Source organism: Silene latifolia, chromosome 6, assembly GCF_048544455.1.
Source record: "Silene latifolia isolate original U9 population chromosome 6, ASM4854445v1, whole genome shotgun sequence".
NCBI classification, from domain to species: Eukaryota; Viridiplantae; Streptophyta; class Magnoliopsida; order Caryophyllales; family Caryophyllaceae; genus Silene; species Silene latifolia.
Genome location: NC_133531.1, coordinates 93,250,095 through 93,263,840, shown reverse-complemented (window position 1 = coordinate 93,263,840; position 13,746 = coordinate 93,250,095). Strand labels below are relative to the sequence as shown.

The 13,746-nt window shown below is 36.9% G+C and overlaps 1 protein-coding gene across 2 annotated transcripts; it reads left to right on the top strand.

Moving 5' to 3' along the window:
• Nucleotides 1–2,391: 2,391 nt before the first annotated feature.
• Nucleotides 2,392–12,841, top strand: LOC141586997 (glucose-6-phosphate isomerase, cytosolic-like). Of its 2 annotated transcripts, none has more exons than XM_074408407.1 (24): nucleotides 2,392–2,481; nucleotides 2,943–2,999; nucleotides 3,083–3,159; nucleotides 3,272–3,353; nucleotides 3,446–3,493; nucleotides 3,701–3,856; nucleotides 3,932–4,028; nucleotides 4,126–4,168; nucleotides 5,520–5,587; nucleotides 5,675–5,759; nucleotides 5,997–6,045; nucleotides 6,571–6,643; nucleotides 6,713–6,773; nucleotides 6,856–6,922; nucleotides 7,576–7,632; nucleotides 7,767–7,820; nucleotides 7,933–8,061; nucleotides 9,320–9,383; nucleotides 9,504–9,577; nucleotides 10,562–10,615; nucleotides 10,704–10,772; nucleotides 11,078–11,167; nucleotides 11,311–11,418; nucleotides 12,473–12,841. In XM_074408407.1, the coding sequence occupies exons 2-24, from the start codon at nucleotides 2,949–2,951 to the stop codon at nucleotides 12,515–12,517; spliced, it is 1,701 nt and encodes a 566-aa protein (XP_074264508.1). In that variant the 5' UTR covers nucleotides 2,392–2,481; nucleotides 2,943–2,948; the 3' UTR covers nucleotides 12,518–12,841. The 2 variants fall into 2 exon arrangements, with proteins under 2 accessions (XP_074264508.1, XP_074264509.1); XM_074408408.1 differs by lacking the exon at nucleotides 2,392–2,481 and adding an exon at nucleotides 2,514–2,540.
• The last annotated feature ends 905 nt before the right edge of the window (nucleotides 12,842–13,746 follow it).

Below are 13,746 nucleotides of genomic sequence, written 5' to 3'. Positions count from 1 at the left end.
CCTTACTTGATCTTGTGCGCTTAAATGATAGGATGCATCGCCATTTTGGCAAGCCCCACCTTGCCTTGCAAGAAGGCACCTTACCTCATATGTGTCTTGTTGTGAGTTGAAGGGGCGGAGTGAGACCCACTAATTGTCTCACATCGGCTAGTATTAATAATAAGGGTCATAGTTTTAGTCACCTCTTTGCTCGGGACGAGCAAATGTTTGGTTTGGGGATATTTGATGTAACTCATATTTGTTCACATTTAGTCTCCGAACTAGCCTCGTTCCTATGCTTTCTAGTGCTTATTAGGGTCGTTTCTTATCTTTAGTTCCCTACTTTGCATATTCTTTGAGGTTTTGTGTCATTGGTAGGAGAGGATTGCTAACCTTGCATTTATGGAGCAAAGTGGAGCTAAATGGAGTAGATCTAATAACCAAGCATCTAAGAGGAGACCAATACTAAAGGCCTAAGTGAATAAATCAAGTAGAATGGGCAATGATGAAGACCCCCACGACCCCTCAACGATCCCCATAGATCCTTAGGCAGTCAAAAGAAGAAGAAGAAATGCTGATCAAAGCTCCGGGCAACCTGAGCTCAGGACGAGTGTCCCAAGCCACAATCCGGGCGTCCCGTGGTCAAGTCGAGCGGATCCCTGGGCAGCACGAGCATACTTCAAGGTCAAGTCGGGCGGCTCCTTATGGGACTTGCAAGACACTAATCTTCTTCTTATGGACTTAATCGTCATTTAAGCCCTTAGTTACCCTAATTCTTGTACTTAGTATAAATACCCCATTGTTTTAGGGGATTAATAGCCAAGTTTTAGAGATCAATAATCAAGATTTAATCAAGTTAATTTACCAATTTAGTTTAGTAGATCTTCCTAATCAAGTTGTAGTTACTCAATTCAATATTAATCAAATCTTAATTCCTCTTTAATCATTCAAGTGTTCTTAGATTTAGTTGGGTAATTTGAAGACTATTTGGGGTTTATTGAAGAATTGACAACTCTTCATCATCAATCAAGTTATTCTTCTATTATTCTTTGCTTATTATTTGGATCATCCTTAAGTTGGTATAATCTCTTTTACCCTTTGCTTAATTAATTATTGCTTTACTCATTCACCATATTTAACCTTGTTAATATGATTGACACCCCTATTAGCATGTTTACCATGACCATGAGTGAGTAGTCTTCTAGCTAGGGTTAATGGGGGATTAGGGGAACTAAAACATGGGGGTAGATCATACTTAATCTAATATGTTTTCATAAAGAATGCTTGCTTGTTGTAGTTTCAACTTATGCACATGTTATGCTTGATAAATTGCTTGATTGACAACCTTGCATGAATCTCCTATCCATTCAACAAGACTTGTAAGATATAAACTAACTCAAGGCTTGTTAGACCATGCATATAGTTGAATAGGAAGAATCTAAGTCGACTTGTAGGTGTTGTACAGTCTTGACCGACTCGGCTCCGGGACCCAAATCTTCTTAGGAATTGTAAGACATAAACTAACTCGATTCCACTATAATAATTTGCTTGCATCTATGTAAACATGTTTGTATGATCACCACCATGAATCCCCTATGAACCCATAATACCCTAGTGCCTTAATCAATTGTTTACAAACCCCTATTTGCTTATTTGCTTGTTTTGCTTTCATTTCTTTACATTTCATTGTTAAGTAGTTTAGATTACAAACCTCAAACTCAACCCAAATTGTGACACCCTAAGACATAGGTTTCTACAATCGATAACTTGATTCAATACCCGTCATTTGGGATCCGACCTTTACTTGTCACTCTACTAAGAGTAGTTAGTTGAGTCTATAAATATTGTTTCGATCGGTTAGCTTAGACGACAAAGTTTTAAACCGCATAAATATATTCTCCGCGAAATGTTTTAAGTAATTTTAATTGACATTGTCTATGAAGATATTCACAGAGAGTTTTAACTTCTCATATTTCATACAAACTTACGAATAAATATATATTTTTCACTTTAACTTAATATCTCTTATCCATAGTGTGTAAATATTTAAATTTCCTTTAAATTTATCATCTTTATTTGCTAAGCTCTCTAACATCCTGATCTAAAAATACCGTGCATTTATGCACGGGATTTACACTAGTTTAATATCAAAAACATTACAAAAATAAAATCATAAGTTATTTATAACCATAAAATATACTCCTATATATATTTTATTAAATTTAAATAGCGTGTCCCGTGTGTTAAATTTCATGGGATGCCGTATCACGTATTTGTGTCGTGTCCATGTCCGTTCTACCTAGCTTATATCTATTCGTGTTTATATTCAACGTATTTGTGTTAGGTTTAAGATGGATATGTCAATGGTTTAAATTTATTTATTTATAAAATTTTGGCAGTGAGCCGACCAGCGCACATCGTTAACATAGTTTTGGTATCCTTTATTCATTTACCACTATACCAGACCCTGTTTATCTGTCTTTCATAATCTTACCACTTTTTGTAAGCTTTCTTTCTCCCATTATTATTTTTCTTCTTCATAATTTCGTGCTGTTCTTCCGGTATTCATCATATGATTACAGATATTGTTGAGTCTCACTTTTATTAGATGTTTATTTTGTTTGTTACGTATTGTTAATTTTGCTGGTGTTTTAATGATAATTGCTTGGTGACGACTCCATCAATCACTATGATGAATTAATTGTTTGGTGGCGACTCCATTTTGCTGGTGTATTCCCGATTTTATGAATTAATTAATTGTTTCAAAATAATTTTATAAATTAATTAATTAGTACGAGGTTTGGATAATTCAATTTTTGGTATGGTTTTATTGTTGGGAGGATGGATTTTGTAATTAATGTTTGGATGGGTGTATTTGATGTTGTGGGTACTGGGTAGTTTAAATTGTTCTGAAGAACAGTGTTGTTATAACTGATTGTTACTAATTAAATTGTAAATTGTAGAAGAAAATGGCATCATCCAAGCTAATATCTGATACGGATGCATGGCAAAATTTGAAGGTATTAAGTTAACTTAAATTTATAGCTTGGTCAATGATGCAATTTACGGCAAAATTTGATCGTTTCGAGTTACTGTTGTATAGGTTCATGTTGAACAAATTAAGAAGACCCATTTGCGGGATTTGATGAGTGATGTTGAAAGATGCAAGTCCATGATGGTGTATGCTTCTTTATTTAATTTTCTCTTATGTTTTAACTTTAAAGTTTCCATTTTTTGTTTTTGTTTGAATTGTTGTAATTAATTAGGGTGATTGTTGGTAACTTTTGTGAAGTGAATTTGATGGGTTGCTGTTGGATTACTCTCGGCAGTGCGCGACTCCGGAGACCTTGAGTAAGCTCTTTAAGCTTGCGGAGGTGAGTATTAGTGTTGACTTTGTTTCTTTTCAAGTGCTTTGCTGCTGGGAATAATCTGGTGGATTTTGTATTCGTGTTATTGTACTTTATAGGCTGCCCGTTTGAAGGAAAAAATCAGCCGAATGTTTAATGGAGAACGTGTAAGTTGAACTTTTTCTCTGATTTTTCTACATCAAATATCTTATGTTTAGGCAGCTGAAGATTATCAGTTTGGAATATTTTCTTTCTTTGTTATTATGTTTAGCCGTTTGGGGAAATAGCTCCATCTTAGTTTTTGATGTGGTACCATCTTCATTAGTCTATTGGTCATAATCTCTCTTTTTGGTTGTATTTAATGTTACCACCAGATCAATAGCACCGAGAATAGATCTGTACTTCATGTTGCTCTACGTGCACCAAGAGATACGGTTATAAGCAGCGATGGGGAAAATGTGGTCCCTGATGTGTGGGAAGTTTTGGACAAAATACGAGTTTTTTCAGACAAAATACGAAGTGGTTCTTGGGTAACTATTGATTTTTAATTCATTCATTTTGGTGTCTTGTTTGGTGATTATATTTACTAAAGCGATATTCGTCAGGTTGGAGTGACAGGGAAAGCACTGAAAGACGTGGTCGCAATAGGTATTGGAGGAAGTTTCTTAGGGCCCCTCTTTGTTCACACAGCACTTCAAACAGGTTAGTTATATAAAATTTTCTGTGTTCAAATCATGTTCTTTTAGTGAAGTATTGACGGTTCAATGACGTTCTCTATTTTTATTTGCAATAACCGTAGACCCTGAGGCAGCAGAGTGCGCAAAAGGACGTCAGCTACGCTTGTAAGTTTGTGCAATATGTAATTCTACTTTATTTCTACTAACGAGCTCGTTTGAGCGGTGGTACAGTGTCCGGTGAGAAACCCGCTTCAGAGTCTTCGGTGAGATTCAGATGTACAAAGCCTTGCCTCTAGCTAGTGTTGAGTCTGTTTATGGCGACAGCGTTATGCTCCTATAAGTGTCTAAGTTTAGTTAAGAATCTTAAGAAAAGTATCTAGAATCTTTGGATGGCTATTTGAAGTATCATCTCTTTCATACTTAGAGTCTTAGACTTAGTTAAAAGTATTCGTCACATTTACGTGTGCAAGTATCGGACTCGGCTATTTTATGAAAAATCCCCATCTTTTAGCTGAACATGAAATGAAATACAGTGTCCAAGTGAGTGTCCAGTGTTGGACACGGGTACATAAGGTAATATGAAGTTGTGATGCTCGGACGCTTCACCTGACTCTGTGGATCCGATGGACAGGATCCGGACACGGATCCGGACATGGATCCTTCTATGAGAAATCGGATCCTTCGGTGTGAGAGTGTGTTGTTCTTACGCTCTGTTTTGTTTTGTACAACACCCTATATCATCAGGAGTGATCTTGACATGAAATTAATGCTGTAATAAAGTTTCATTCATGTTAAACATGAAGAAACTACTTTTCCTTGCTTTTCTTTGATTTTTTTTAACTAATAATCAAATTTTTCAGAAAAAATAAAAATTAGCCGAGCCCAAATTTAAATTTGGATCCTCTTATCCGAGTCCTTGTTTTTGAGATTTCAAGGATCCGACACTCGGATCCGTACCCGTGTCGCTGTGTCGGATCCTCGTATCCAAGTCTGAGCATCACAGATATGAAGAGTCGGAGTAACATAATTCAGCTTGCCTTTAGAATTATTCAGTGTCAACTGAGACGATACATTGTTATTCATGTTGGAGAATGTGGCTGTTGGGATATCGGGGTTGACATCCAGAATGATGGCTGAAGTCATCTATCCTGGAATGACAATAATGGCTCTCTTTGGTGAAATGAGCTGATCTGATGTTTCAAGATGGATAATTTAGAGAGTTACCTTTTGAATTTCCTTTGGGCTGTGAAGTTGGTTTTATTATGAAAAATTGTAGTTGCTTTCTAGACAAGGTTGATGATATGTGAGTGCTTTTCACAATTATGAGCATCAAATTTATCCTTTTCTTTTTAATTTCTGAAGGAAAAAGATAGGATTCGGTTCATGACATACTTTTAATATGATGTTTGTAAATGCTTTTACTTTTTGCTGTGTGTTTGTGTACTTTGGGCTGGTGTCCTGTCACTCCTGTGTGCCGTTACGGTGCCTAATGTTCGTTTAATTACTTATGCTGCAGCTTGGCAAATGTTGATCCAATTGATATTGCAAAAAATATTGCAGGCTTAAATCCTGAAACTACACTTGGTAAGTGTTATGATTGTTTGCATATCATGAGTTTCTGCATAAATTTAAGGTAATTAAATTGTTGGCATGCTTGTATATTGTTTGCAGTTGTTGTTGTATCGAAAACCTTCACAACAGCTGAAACCATGCTGAATGCTAGGACTTTGAGGGAATGGATTTCATCTGCTCTTGGGTCTGTGTTTTCGTAACTTTTTATTTGTAACTAGCCAACTACACTGTCATGGCTTGAAAATTGAAAATTAAGTTACGAATCAAACCTTCACAGTTGACAGTGCTTGGTTGTTTTTTTCTTTATTTCAATACAAAGCAAAGGAATTGAATTTTATAGTACCATGTATGCTCACTGACTTCTTTGGGATGGTTGCATATGTTCATTTATTTCTGCTTTCATGCTGTGCTATAAATGTAGGCCTTCTGCTGTGGCGAAACACATGGTGGCCGTCAGCACTAACCTTACGGTATTTTTCTCGCATTTATTATGTTGCTTCTGCAGTTCTGCTTATAGATTCACCCCCTCTTATTTTAAATCTTTCTTTTTCTCCCCCAGCTTCCCCTATCTCTTTTCTCCCTTGGTTTTCCACGACTCCTTAATATGGGTTATGTCAGCTAGCCCTAATCTGTAGGATTAGAAATGTAGATCTTCTTTTACTCTTAGAACTTGAAAAAGGGATGCGTTTATTTATGTTATAATACAAAATATAAGAGTGTAGACCTATATTTTCCCTCCCAAAGTATGATTTTGGTAAAATTTATGAAAAGAAGGGAGAAAATAAGGACTGTTAAGTCTTTCACTACTGATGGATTATAACTTTTGGAAGTCAGTGCAGGGAATGCTAAGGAAGATGACCCTTGTTTGGTAGAGTCTGGTTGCAACTCTGCATTGAATAGTTGAACGACACTTGAATGAATATTTGTTTAAAATGTACGGGTATCTTCTAATTGCAATTTATCCTCTGAACGTGTGCTGCGTATTCTTCTTGCAGCTTGTTGAAAAGTTTGGCATTGATCCTAACAATGCTTTTGCATTCTGGGACTGGGTTGGCGGCAGATATAGTGGTAAGTCAACTTCTCTTTTCACTAAAATCGATATTTTCTATAGATAATTTCTGACTATTTGTTCTGCAGTCTGCAGTGCAGTTGGTGTTTTGCCTTTGTCTCTACAATATGGATTTCCAATAGTTGAGCAGTATGTCCCTCTTTTCCAGGTTGACCTTATACACGTTGTCCATAAATATAGCATATGATTTATTATGATTTTTGTTGTAAAGGTTTTTGAAAGGAGCTTCAAGTATTGATCAACATTTCAACTCTTCCCCGCTTGAGGAAAATCTCCCGGTACCAACTCTGATCTTTATCACCTTAACTTTTGCTGGTATCATATTTGATGTCATTTGATGGTCTTCAACTCTTCGTGCAAATGCCATGTGTTTTATATGGTTTTTTGCTCAAGTTGTTTACAGTGTATTTTATTTCATTTGGATATTAGCTATAGCTTTTACATGGTAGGAAGTCACTGGGATAATGTTGTCGTTTAGCTATCGGTTTCATAGTCCCTGTGTAGCTATTATATTTCTAATTTCTATACATGGAAATTTTCTTTACGCTTCCATATTTCCAATGGAGCGAAAGACTCTTACTCTTTGGTTATGTATTATAATGGAATAAATCAAAATGGCTTACTAAAGTGGCTGTGCTTCTTTCTTTTGTGAAGTAGCGGTCCTTCGATGCAGTTCTCAACGCAATTTTCATCTTGGGTCATTCAGAAACAGCCTCTTTGTGTTGCTAACACAAGGGTAAGGCTGCGTACATCCGACCCCCCCCCCCCCCCCCCCTTACCCCGCAATTTGCGGGAGCCATTGAGGCACTGGGGTAATGTTGTTGTTGTTGTTCCTTTTGATGGGTTGTCAAGTTTTTACAGGCGTCTAACCTCTATTGTTCTGATGCACCAACATCGCTGATATTCTCGGTATTGTGTTCCCGTGGTTCAGGTCCTTCTAGGTTTGCTGAGCGTTTGGAATGTTTCATTTCTTGGATATCCAGCAAGAGTGAGTGCTCCATATCTCTCGCTCAAGGGATGGAACAATTAGTCGTTCTTGAGGTTTCTTATTCATATAGCTTTTGCAGTTCAAGTTATACTAGAGCTTAACTAAATCATATTCCATATTTTTGGTTCATATAGGCCATTTTACCATATTGCCAAGCATTGGAAAAATTCGCCCCTCACATTCAGCAGGCATGTTATGATACTATCATATATATTGGTTTTTTTTAAACCATAACACTTCTGTATATTTTCTGTATGAATGATCCCTTATTTCATCCTTTTGGATTGTACATATGAATAGGTCAGCATGGAAAGTAATGGAAAAGGTGTTTCAATTGACGGTGAGATACTTCCTTTTGAGACTGGTGAAATTGATTTTGGTGAACCTGGAACGAATGGGCAACACAGCTTTTATCAGCTGATTCATCAGGTCAGTCTCATATTTAATTTTGTGTCATGTCATCCCGGCTGCCCCGCAATGCCTTGATATTTTTTGTATGATACTTCTTTTGTTCTTTAATGACATGGAGGTCCCCAAGAACACCTCTTCAATGGCTGTATATACAGAGTAATGATCATCAAATATGCAAGCATTCAGTCAGCAGATCTTTAAACCGAATTTTCCTTACTGAAACAGAGCTCATTCGCGAACTCTGTTGCCAAAGTGCTTAAAACATGAACCCACTAGTATTCCTTGAACTCAAACCCATTGCCCGAACCAAACAATCTCCAAATCACACAACAGAAGTCCTGCGCCATGCTTCTCGGAGCTCATACCTAGTCTTATATGTTATCCCATCACAGTCTCAGAGATGTTTCTCTACACTTAAGGACTACTACAGTAAAACCTGTTCAATGTGATATATCTTTCCATTCCTTCTGATTTTCTATGTGAACACGCATGTATATTCATTCGTCGATTTTATTTTATGAATCTGTTACTTCATTTATATCCTCATGTATGTTAAATATAGCTTCCGATCTTGTTAGACAAACAATATTATATTAAGAAGCCTCTCACTTGAATAGTTTGGACTAATAAACATATACTGATGTTCGGCCTCAAGCTCATGTTGGCTATTAGTTCCTAATTCACATTATTACAACTAGGTATGGTATTGATGTAGAAAGGACAAAACTGACTAGAGGAATGTCTCATTTGGACATTTGGAGGTGCATGTGTAGACAAAATTTTAAGTATCTGTAAGTGGAAAGCTTTAGGATGGAATAAATCAAAATGGCTCACTGAAGTGGTTGCGCTTCTTTCTTTTGTGAAGTAGCGGTCCTCCGATGCAGTTATCGACGCAAATTTCACCTCGGATCATTCGGAAACAGCCTCTTTGTGTTGCTAACACAAGGGTAGGGCTGCGTACATCCGAACCCCCTTACCCCGCCATTTGCGGGAGCCATTGAGGCACTGGGGTAATGTTGTTGCGTAGGTGGAAAGCTTTCTGGATTTTTGGCCCTGCTTACCTGCATTTTATCAAACATTAATGTTGTTTTTATGCTCTTTCAAACTTTCAAGTCAGGTCTTGGACATGATTACTTTAACGATAAGTCTTCTGTTCAGCCTATACATCTTTGAAAGACTAAACTCTGATTCTATGTAGAATCCACTACCAAGGAAAAGAGAGTTTGCAATAGTACGCTTAATTGTTTCTCTGAAATATTTAGTATTAATCCTGCAGGGACGTGTTATTCCCTGTGATTTTATTGGAGTTGTAAAGAGTCAGCAACCAGTATACCTCAAAGGTACCCTCTATTAAAAAGGTTTATGTAGCCTGTCATTGAACAATTTTACTGTCACAGTTACATGTAATATTATGCTGTCCTATCACCAATATCTTCTGATGATAAAACTGAACTTTGCAGGAGAAGTAGTTAGCAACCACGATGAGCTAATGTCCAACTTTTTTGCTCAGCCTGATGCTTTGGCATACGGAAAGGTTTACTTGTTCTTCTTCCTGAGGCATTATCCTTTGATTATCCTATATGTGTGGATTTTCATCATCTGTGATAGAGATAAATTTAGTGCATGTTTCGAAGAACGAATTAAGTTAATGGTTGAAGTTTTTCTTTAGGTATGATATATTGTTTCTACGCGTGTATAACTTGATAGTCTCACGTCAGTCACGTTAGTTACTTTGGTCATGGTATTCTCCTATAAGGCTCGTTTAGTAACTTTATCTCAAAATCGTCTGCAGTGGCTTAATCTTGGGGCTTTGCATATATTTGGCCTTTCAAAATGCGTGTCTTGGTAACATACGAAACATAACTCAGATCTTTAATATCATGTGCTGCGTGACAATTCTCACATTTCGACCCTTTTAGAGTCTATTTTGGTTTACGTGTGTTTATTTTCATGCACATCTTGTTAGTCATACTTGATGCAGTGGTGGAGCTAGAGGGAGAGGGGCCCCCCCCCCCCCAAGTTCAAATCCTGGATCCGCCAGTGACTTGATGTATTCTTCATACGCGTTATTCGTTGAGTCTTGACATTCGTTGTATAGTTTCTTAGGCTTTAGTGCACTACTCTACACATTTAATGTTTCATCTTAATAATTGTGTACTTATAAAACACGCCCCTTTAGGAGGTGTTTGTCAATGAAATTCACTTTCTATATAAGCTTTGTTGGTGCTCATTCTCAACATTAAGACTTGTTGTGATCTTTCTGTTGTTGAATTTGTAAGCCAGCCTTGAAAATCGAGATTAGGATTCATTAGTCAGTCCCGTGACCCTTCAGATACTCCTAGTGGGCAATCCCTCACTGGTACTTGACCCTCACGCTTACATTCTTGCCGTGCGATAAGGCAAGGGTGTTCCTCGCGTTTTGGCTGAAGGAAGCGGGCTCTCTACTGATAAATACCATGCTTCTAACTTGGTATTCATACTATTGAGTGTTTGACTTATCATTCTATTTTGTCTTTAGACTCCAGAACAATTGCAGAAAGAGAATGTATCTCCACATCTTGTCCCTCACAAGGTAACTTCTGTGGTATTTGACTATCTTCTGACAGTCAACAATGCGTTCTTATTTGATTTTTTGTGTGTGTGTGTACTTTGTCTTACAGACATTCACTGGCAATCGTCCGTCTGTGAGCCTGCTACTTCCATCCCTTACTGCTTACCATGTTGGACAGGTTTGGTGTTTCCTTCATCTTTGTAGAGTATAAGCTTGTGAATAATTATTGAGATGGGACTGTGCCATGTCATTTGCTTCTGCAGTTATCAACTACCATGCGAAAACATCAGTTAGTGGAAAGTTATATTACTTTGATACTTCATTCAAGCAACAAAAAATTAAGATTCTTTTTATACAGACATTCTGACACGCAACTGCATTTGGGATTTTTTTCTGAGTCATATCTCCAAGTGCCAAGAGAACTGTTTGCTTTGCCGTTCTTAATTAGCTAATTATAGGATATATTTGTCGTTTGTCTTGCAGTTGTTGGCTATTTATGAACACAGAATTGCTGTTGAAGGATTCATATGGGGAATCAATTCTTTTGACCAGTGGGGAGTTGAATTAGGGAAGGTACGTATGACGGGAGTACGGAGGTTGTTCATACTAATTTGAAGTTTAGAATTGTGTCCACTCTGATTGTTGAAGCAATTTTATTTCTTTTCTTCTACTCCGTATATTTTATTTTGTGACACTTTATTATTGTGATAATACAGTCATTGGCAACTCAAGTGAGAAAGCAGCTTAATGCATCTCGTACAAAAGGAGACCCCATCAGTGGCTTCAATTTTAGCACTACGACAGTGCTAACGAGATATTTACAGGTATGAAACCTGTACCTTATGTGGTTCATATGGTTACTTGTTATTTCAGTGAGTTTTTAACTCCATTTTTTTTCTTAGTGTTAAATATCATGCATCACATGCTTAATTTTTGCACAGCGAAGACAAACCAAGTAACCCATCTATTTCAGTTGCTAACTTGCTATGTCCATGAGACTTGACAAATTAGATAAAATATACTCCCTCTGTCCCGGTCATTTGTTGTCCTTTTCCATTTTTGGGTGTCTCGATCAATTGTTGTCCTTTCTATTTTAGGATTGCATTTGATGAGCAATTTGATCCTTCACACTCAATCTCCTCCACATGTCATCTTATAATTGACCCCCTTCCCTTTCCTTGGTCTTTGTGCCAAAACCAAAGGACAACAATTGATCGGGACGGAGGGAGTAACAGCTTTTTCTGGAGGAGATCTTACGTGATTAGAATCACTTGTCATGCATGGTATTTTACCTACATAACCCACTTACAAAGTAGTACTCCGTACAATTTTTAATGCCATCCAAAAGCAATAACCAAAGTTAGGGTTGACATATATTCACGGGCAGAATATACTGAGCCACGGGATTTGTTCCCTGATTGACATTATTAGCCTTGATTTTTAAACCACCAGTGAGAAGGGTAGGGGGTAAATTTGTCGGGATGCATGAAACTTCCGTGTCCCAGTTAAATGAATGACAGGAAAAAGGTATGACAAGTTATGAATGCGACATAATTTTGATTCTTCTGTTTTGTTGTTTCTTGTGGTAACGTGTAACATAAATAGAAATGGCATACGCATTGCCTATGATGACATTAGTGAGGTAATAGTCGGTCTATGCAATTCTCACTATTGATCATCTCGAAACATGTTGATGATTCATCGCAATGTTAAGGTTGTGTTCATCCAATGTTGTTGCTGCAAGTACTTCAATTGTGGATTGTAAAAACCTTACTCTTGCACCAAGTAGATGCATCTAATGATCAATTATAGACATATTTGATACAACATTGAATTCGTAAAACGGCATCTCACAAGTTTGTACTGATTTGATGACAGGCAAGTTCAGATGTCCCAGCCGAGCTGCCAACAAAGTTACCATGAGTGTAGCTGCTTCTCAGCTTGATGAGGCTTTTATATCATCAACCTCTGCTTGATATAAAACCAAAGCTCAATAATAAGTCTCTTTTGCACTTCATTTATGCGGGTCTCTCTAACGCCTTTATTGTCTAGACTTGAGAGGCATTTTAGCTTCCACACTATATCATTATGTTCTTGTTTTATTCGCTCCCTGTATTTTTCTATGAATAATGAGAGCATTTTTCCGAATAGAAACTAGCAAGCCTAGTTTCATGTCGATATATATTTTTCTCTTTGATGAGGGACTGGCCTCTTGGGTTAATGGCAATCTTCAATCATCTTCAATCATGATATCAGCCTATAGTTTAAATTTTTCAAATTTTGCTCATTCAAGATCGGTTCACATTTTTTCCACATCTCTACTACAACCAAACTAAAGGCATGTAATCGGTGATTACTTTTTTTGGTCTCTGCCGTATTTAAAAGTTTTAGTGCTTCAAATCACACTTCTTTTAGGCGGGTACTCTATTCAATCGACTCTTTATCGCAATATATATTTGTTCGAAAAGCACTCCCTATCATCATTATCATCTATATAATAACATAAAAAGGCTTCTTGAGCCTCTATTGAAGCGACATATCACCTCATTCACTACTTGCCACATGTCACTACATATTAATTACTTTATTATCTATATTAATATTAACTAATAAGAAATAAAAGAAATAAGACGGTAATAAAGAAAAACCACAAAGCTTAGTACTCCTCATCTTCCATGCTCTTCGTATACCTCAAAGAAACCGAAAACTTGAAACCGAAACTCAAATTTACAAATTCTTCGCACATGTATTACAAATTGGTTACAAATATTTCGCACATGTACATATAACGGTGGCAGAGTTGGCGGCTACACCAAAGGAGCTCAAATTGGCCGGAGTGTTTGGTATGAGAACTCGCCTTTTAATTTGAGAACAATTGCTTGATTTATTAATAGCTCTTTGTTGAATTAATTTGACGGTGGTCGTTGTTCTCGCTGCATTCTCGAACAACGGTTATTTTCCACTTCAATTTTGATGCTAATTTGATTAATTTCATCATTATATGCAAATTAATGAGATTAGTTATGTTTATACTTTGATTTTAGGTTAATTGTGTAGATACTCTGATTTTATCGTAAATGAATTGATTTGGATGGGAATGTTATACGGTTAACTTCACTTACGGTTCCTGCTGAGGTAAATTTAGTTTATCG

Excerpts from the sequence above, each read along its gene's own strand:
- LOC141586997 (XM_074408407.1), top strand. The coding sequence starts at position 2,949 with ATGGCATCATCCAAGCTAATATCTGATACGGATGCATGGCAAAATTTG. Across the intron at positions 3,494-3,700 it reads GAATGTTTAATGGAGAACGT|ATCAATAGCACCGAGAATAG; the intron begins GTAAGTTGAACT and ends TGTTACCACCAG. Across the intron at positions 9,578-10,561 it reads ATGCTTTGGCATACGGAAAG|ACTCCAGAACAATTGCAGAA; the intron begins GTTTACTTGTTC and ends TTTTGTCTTTAG.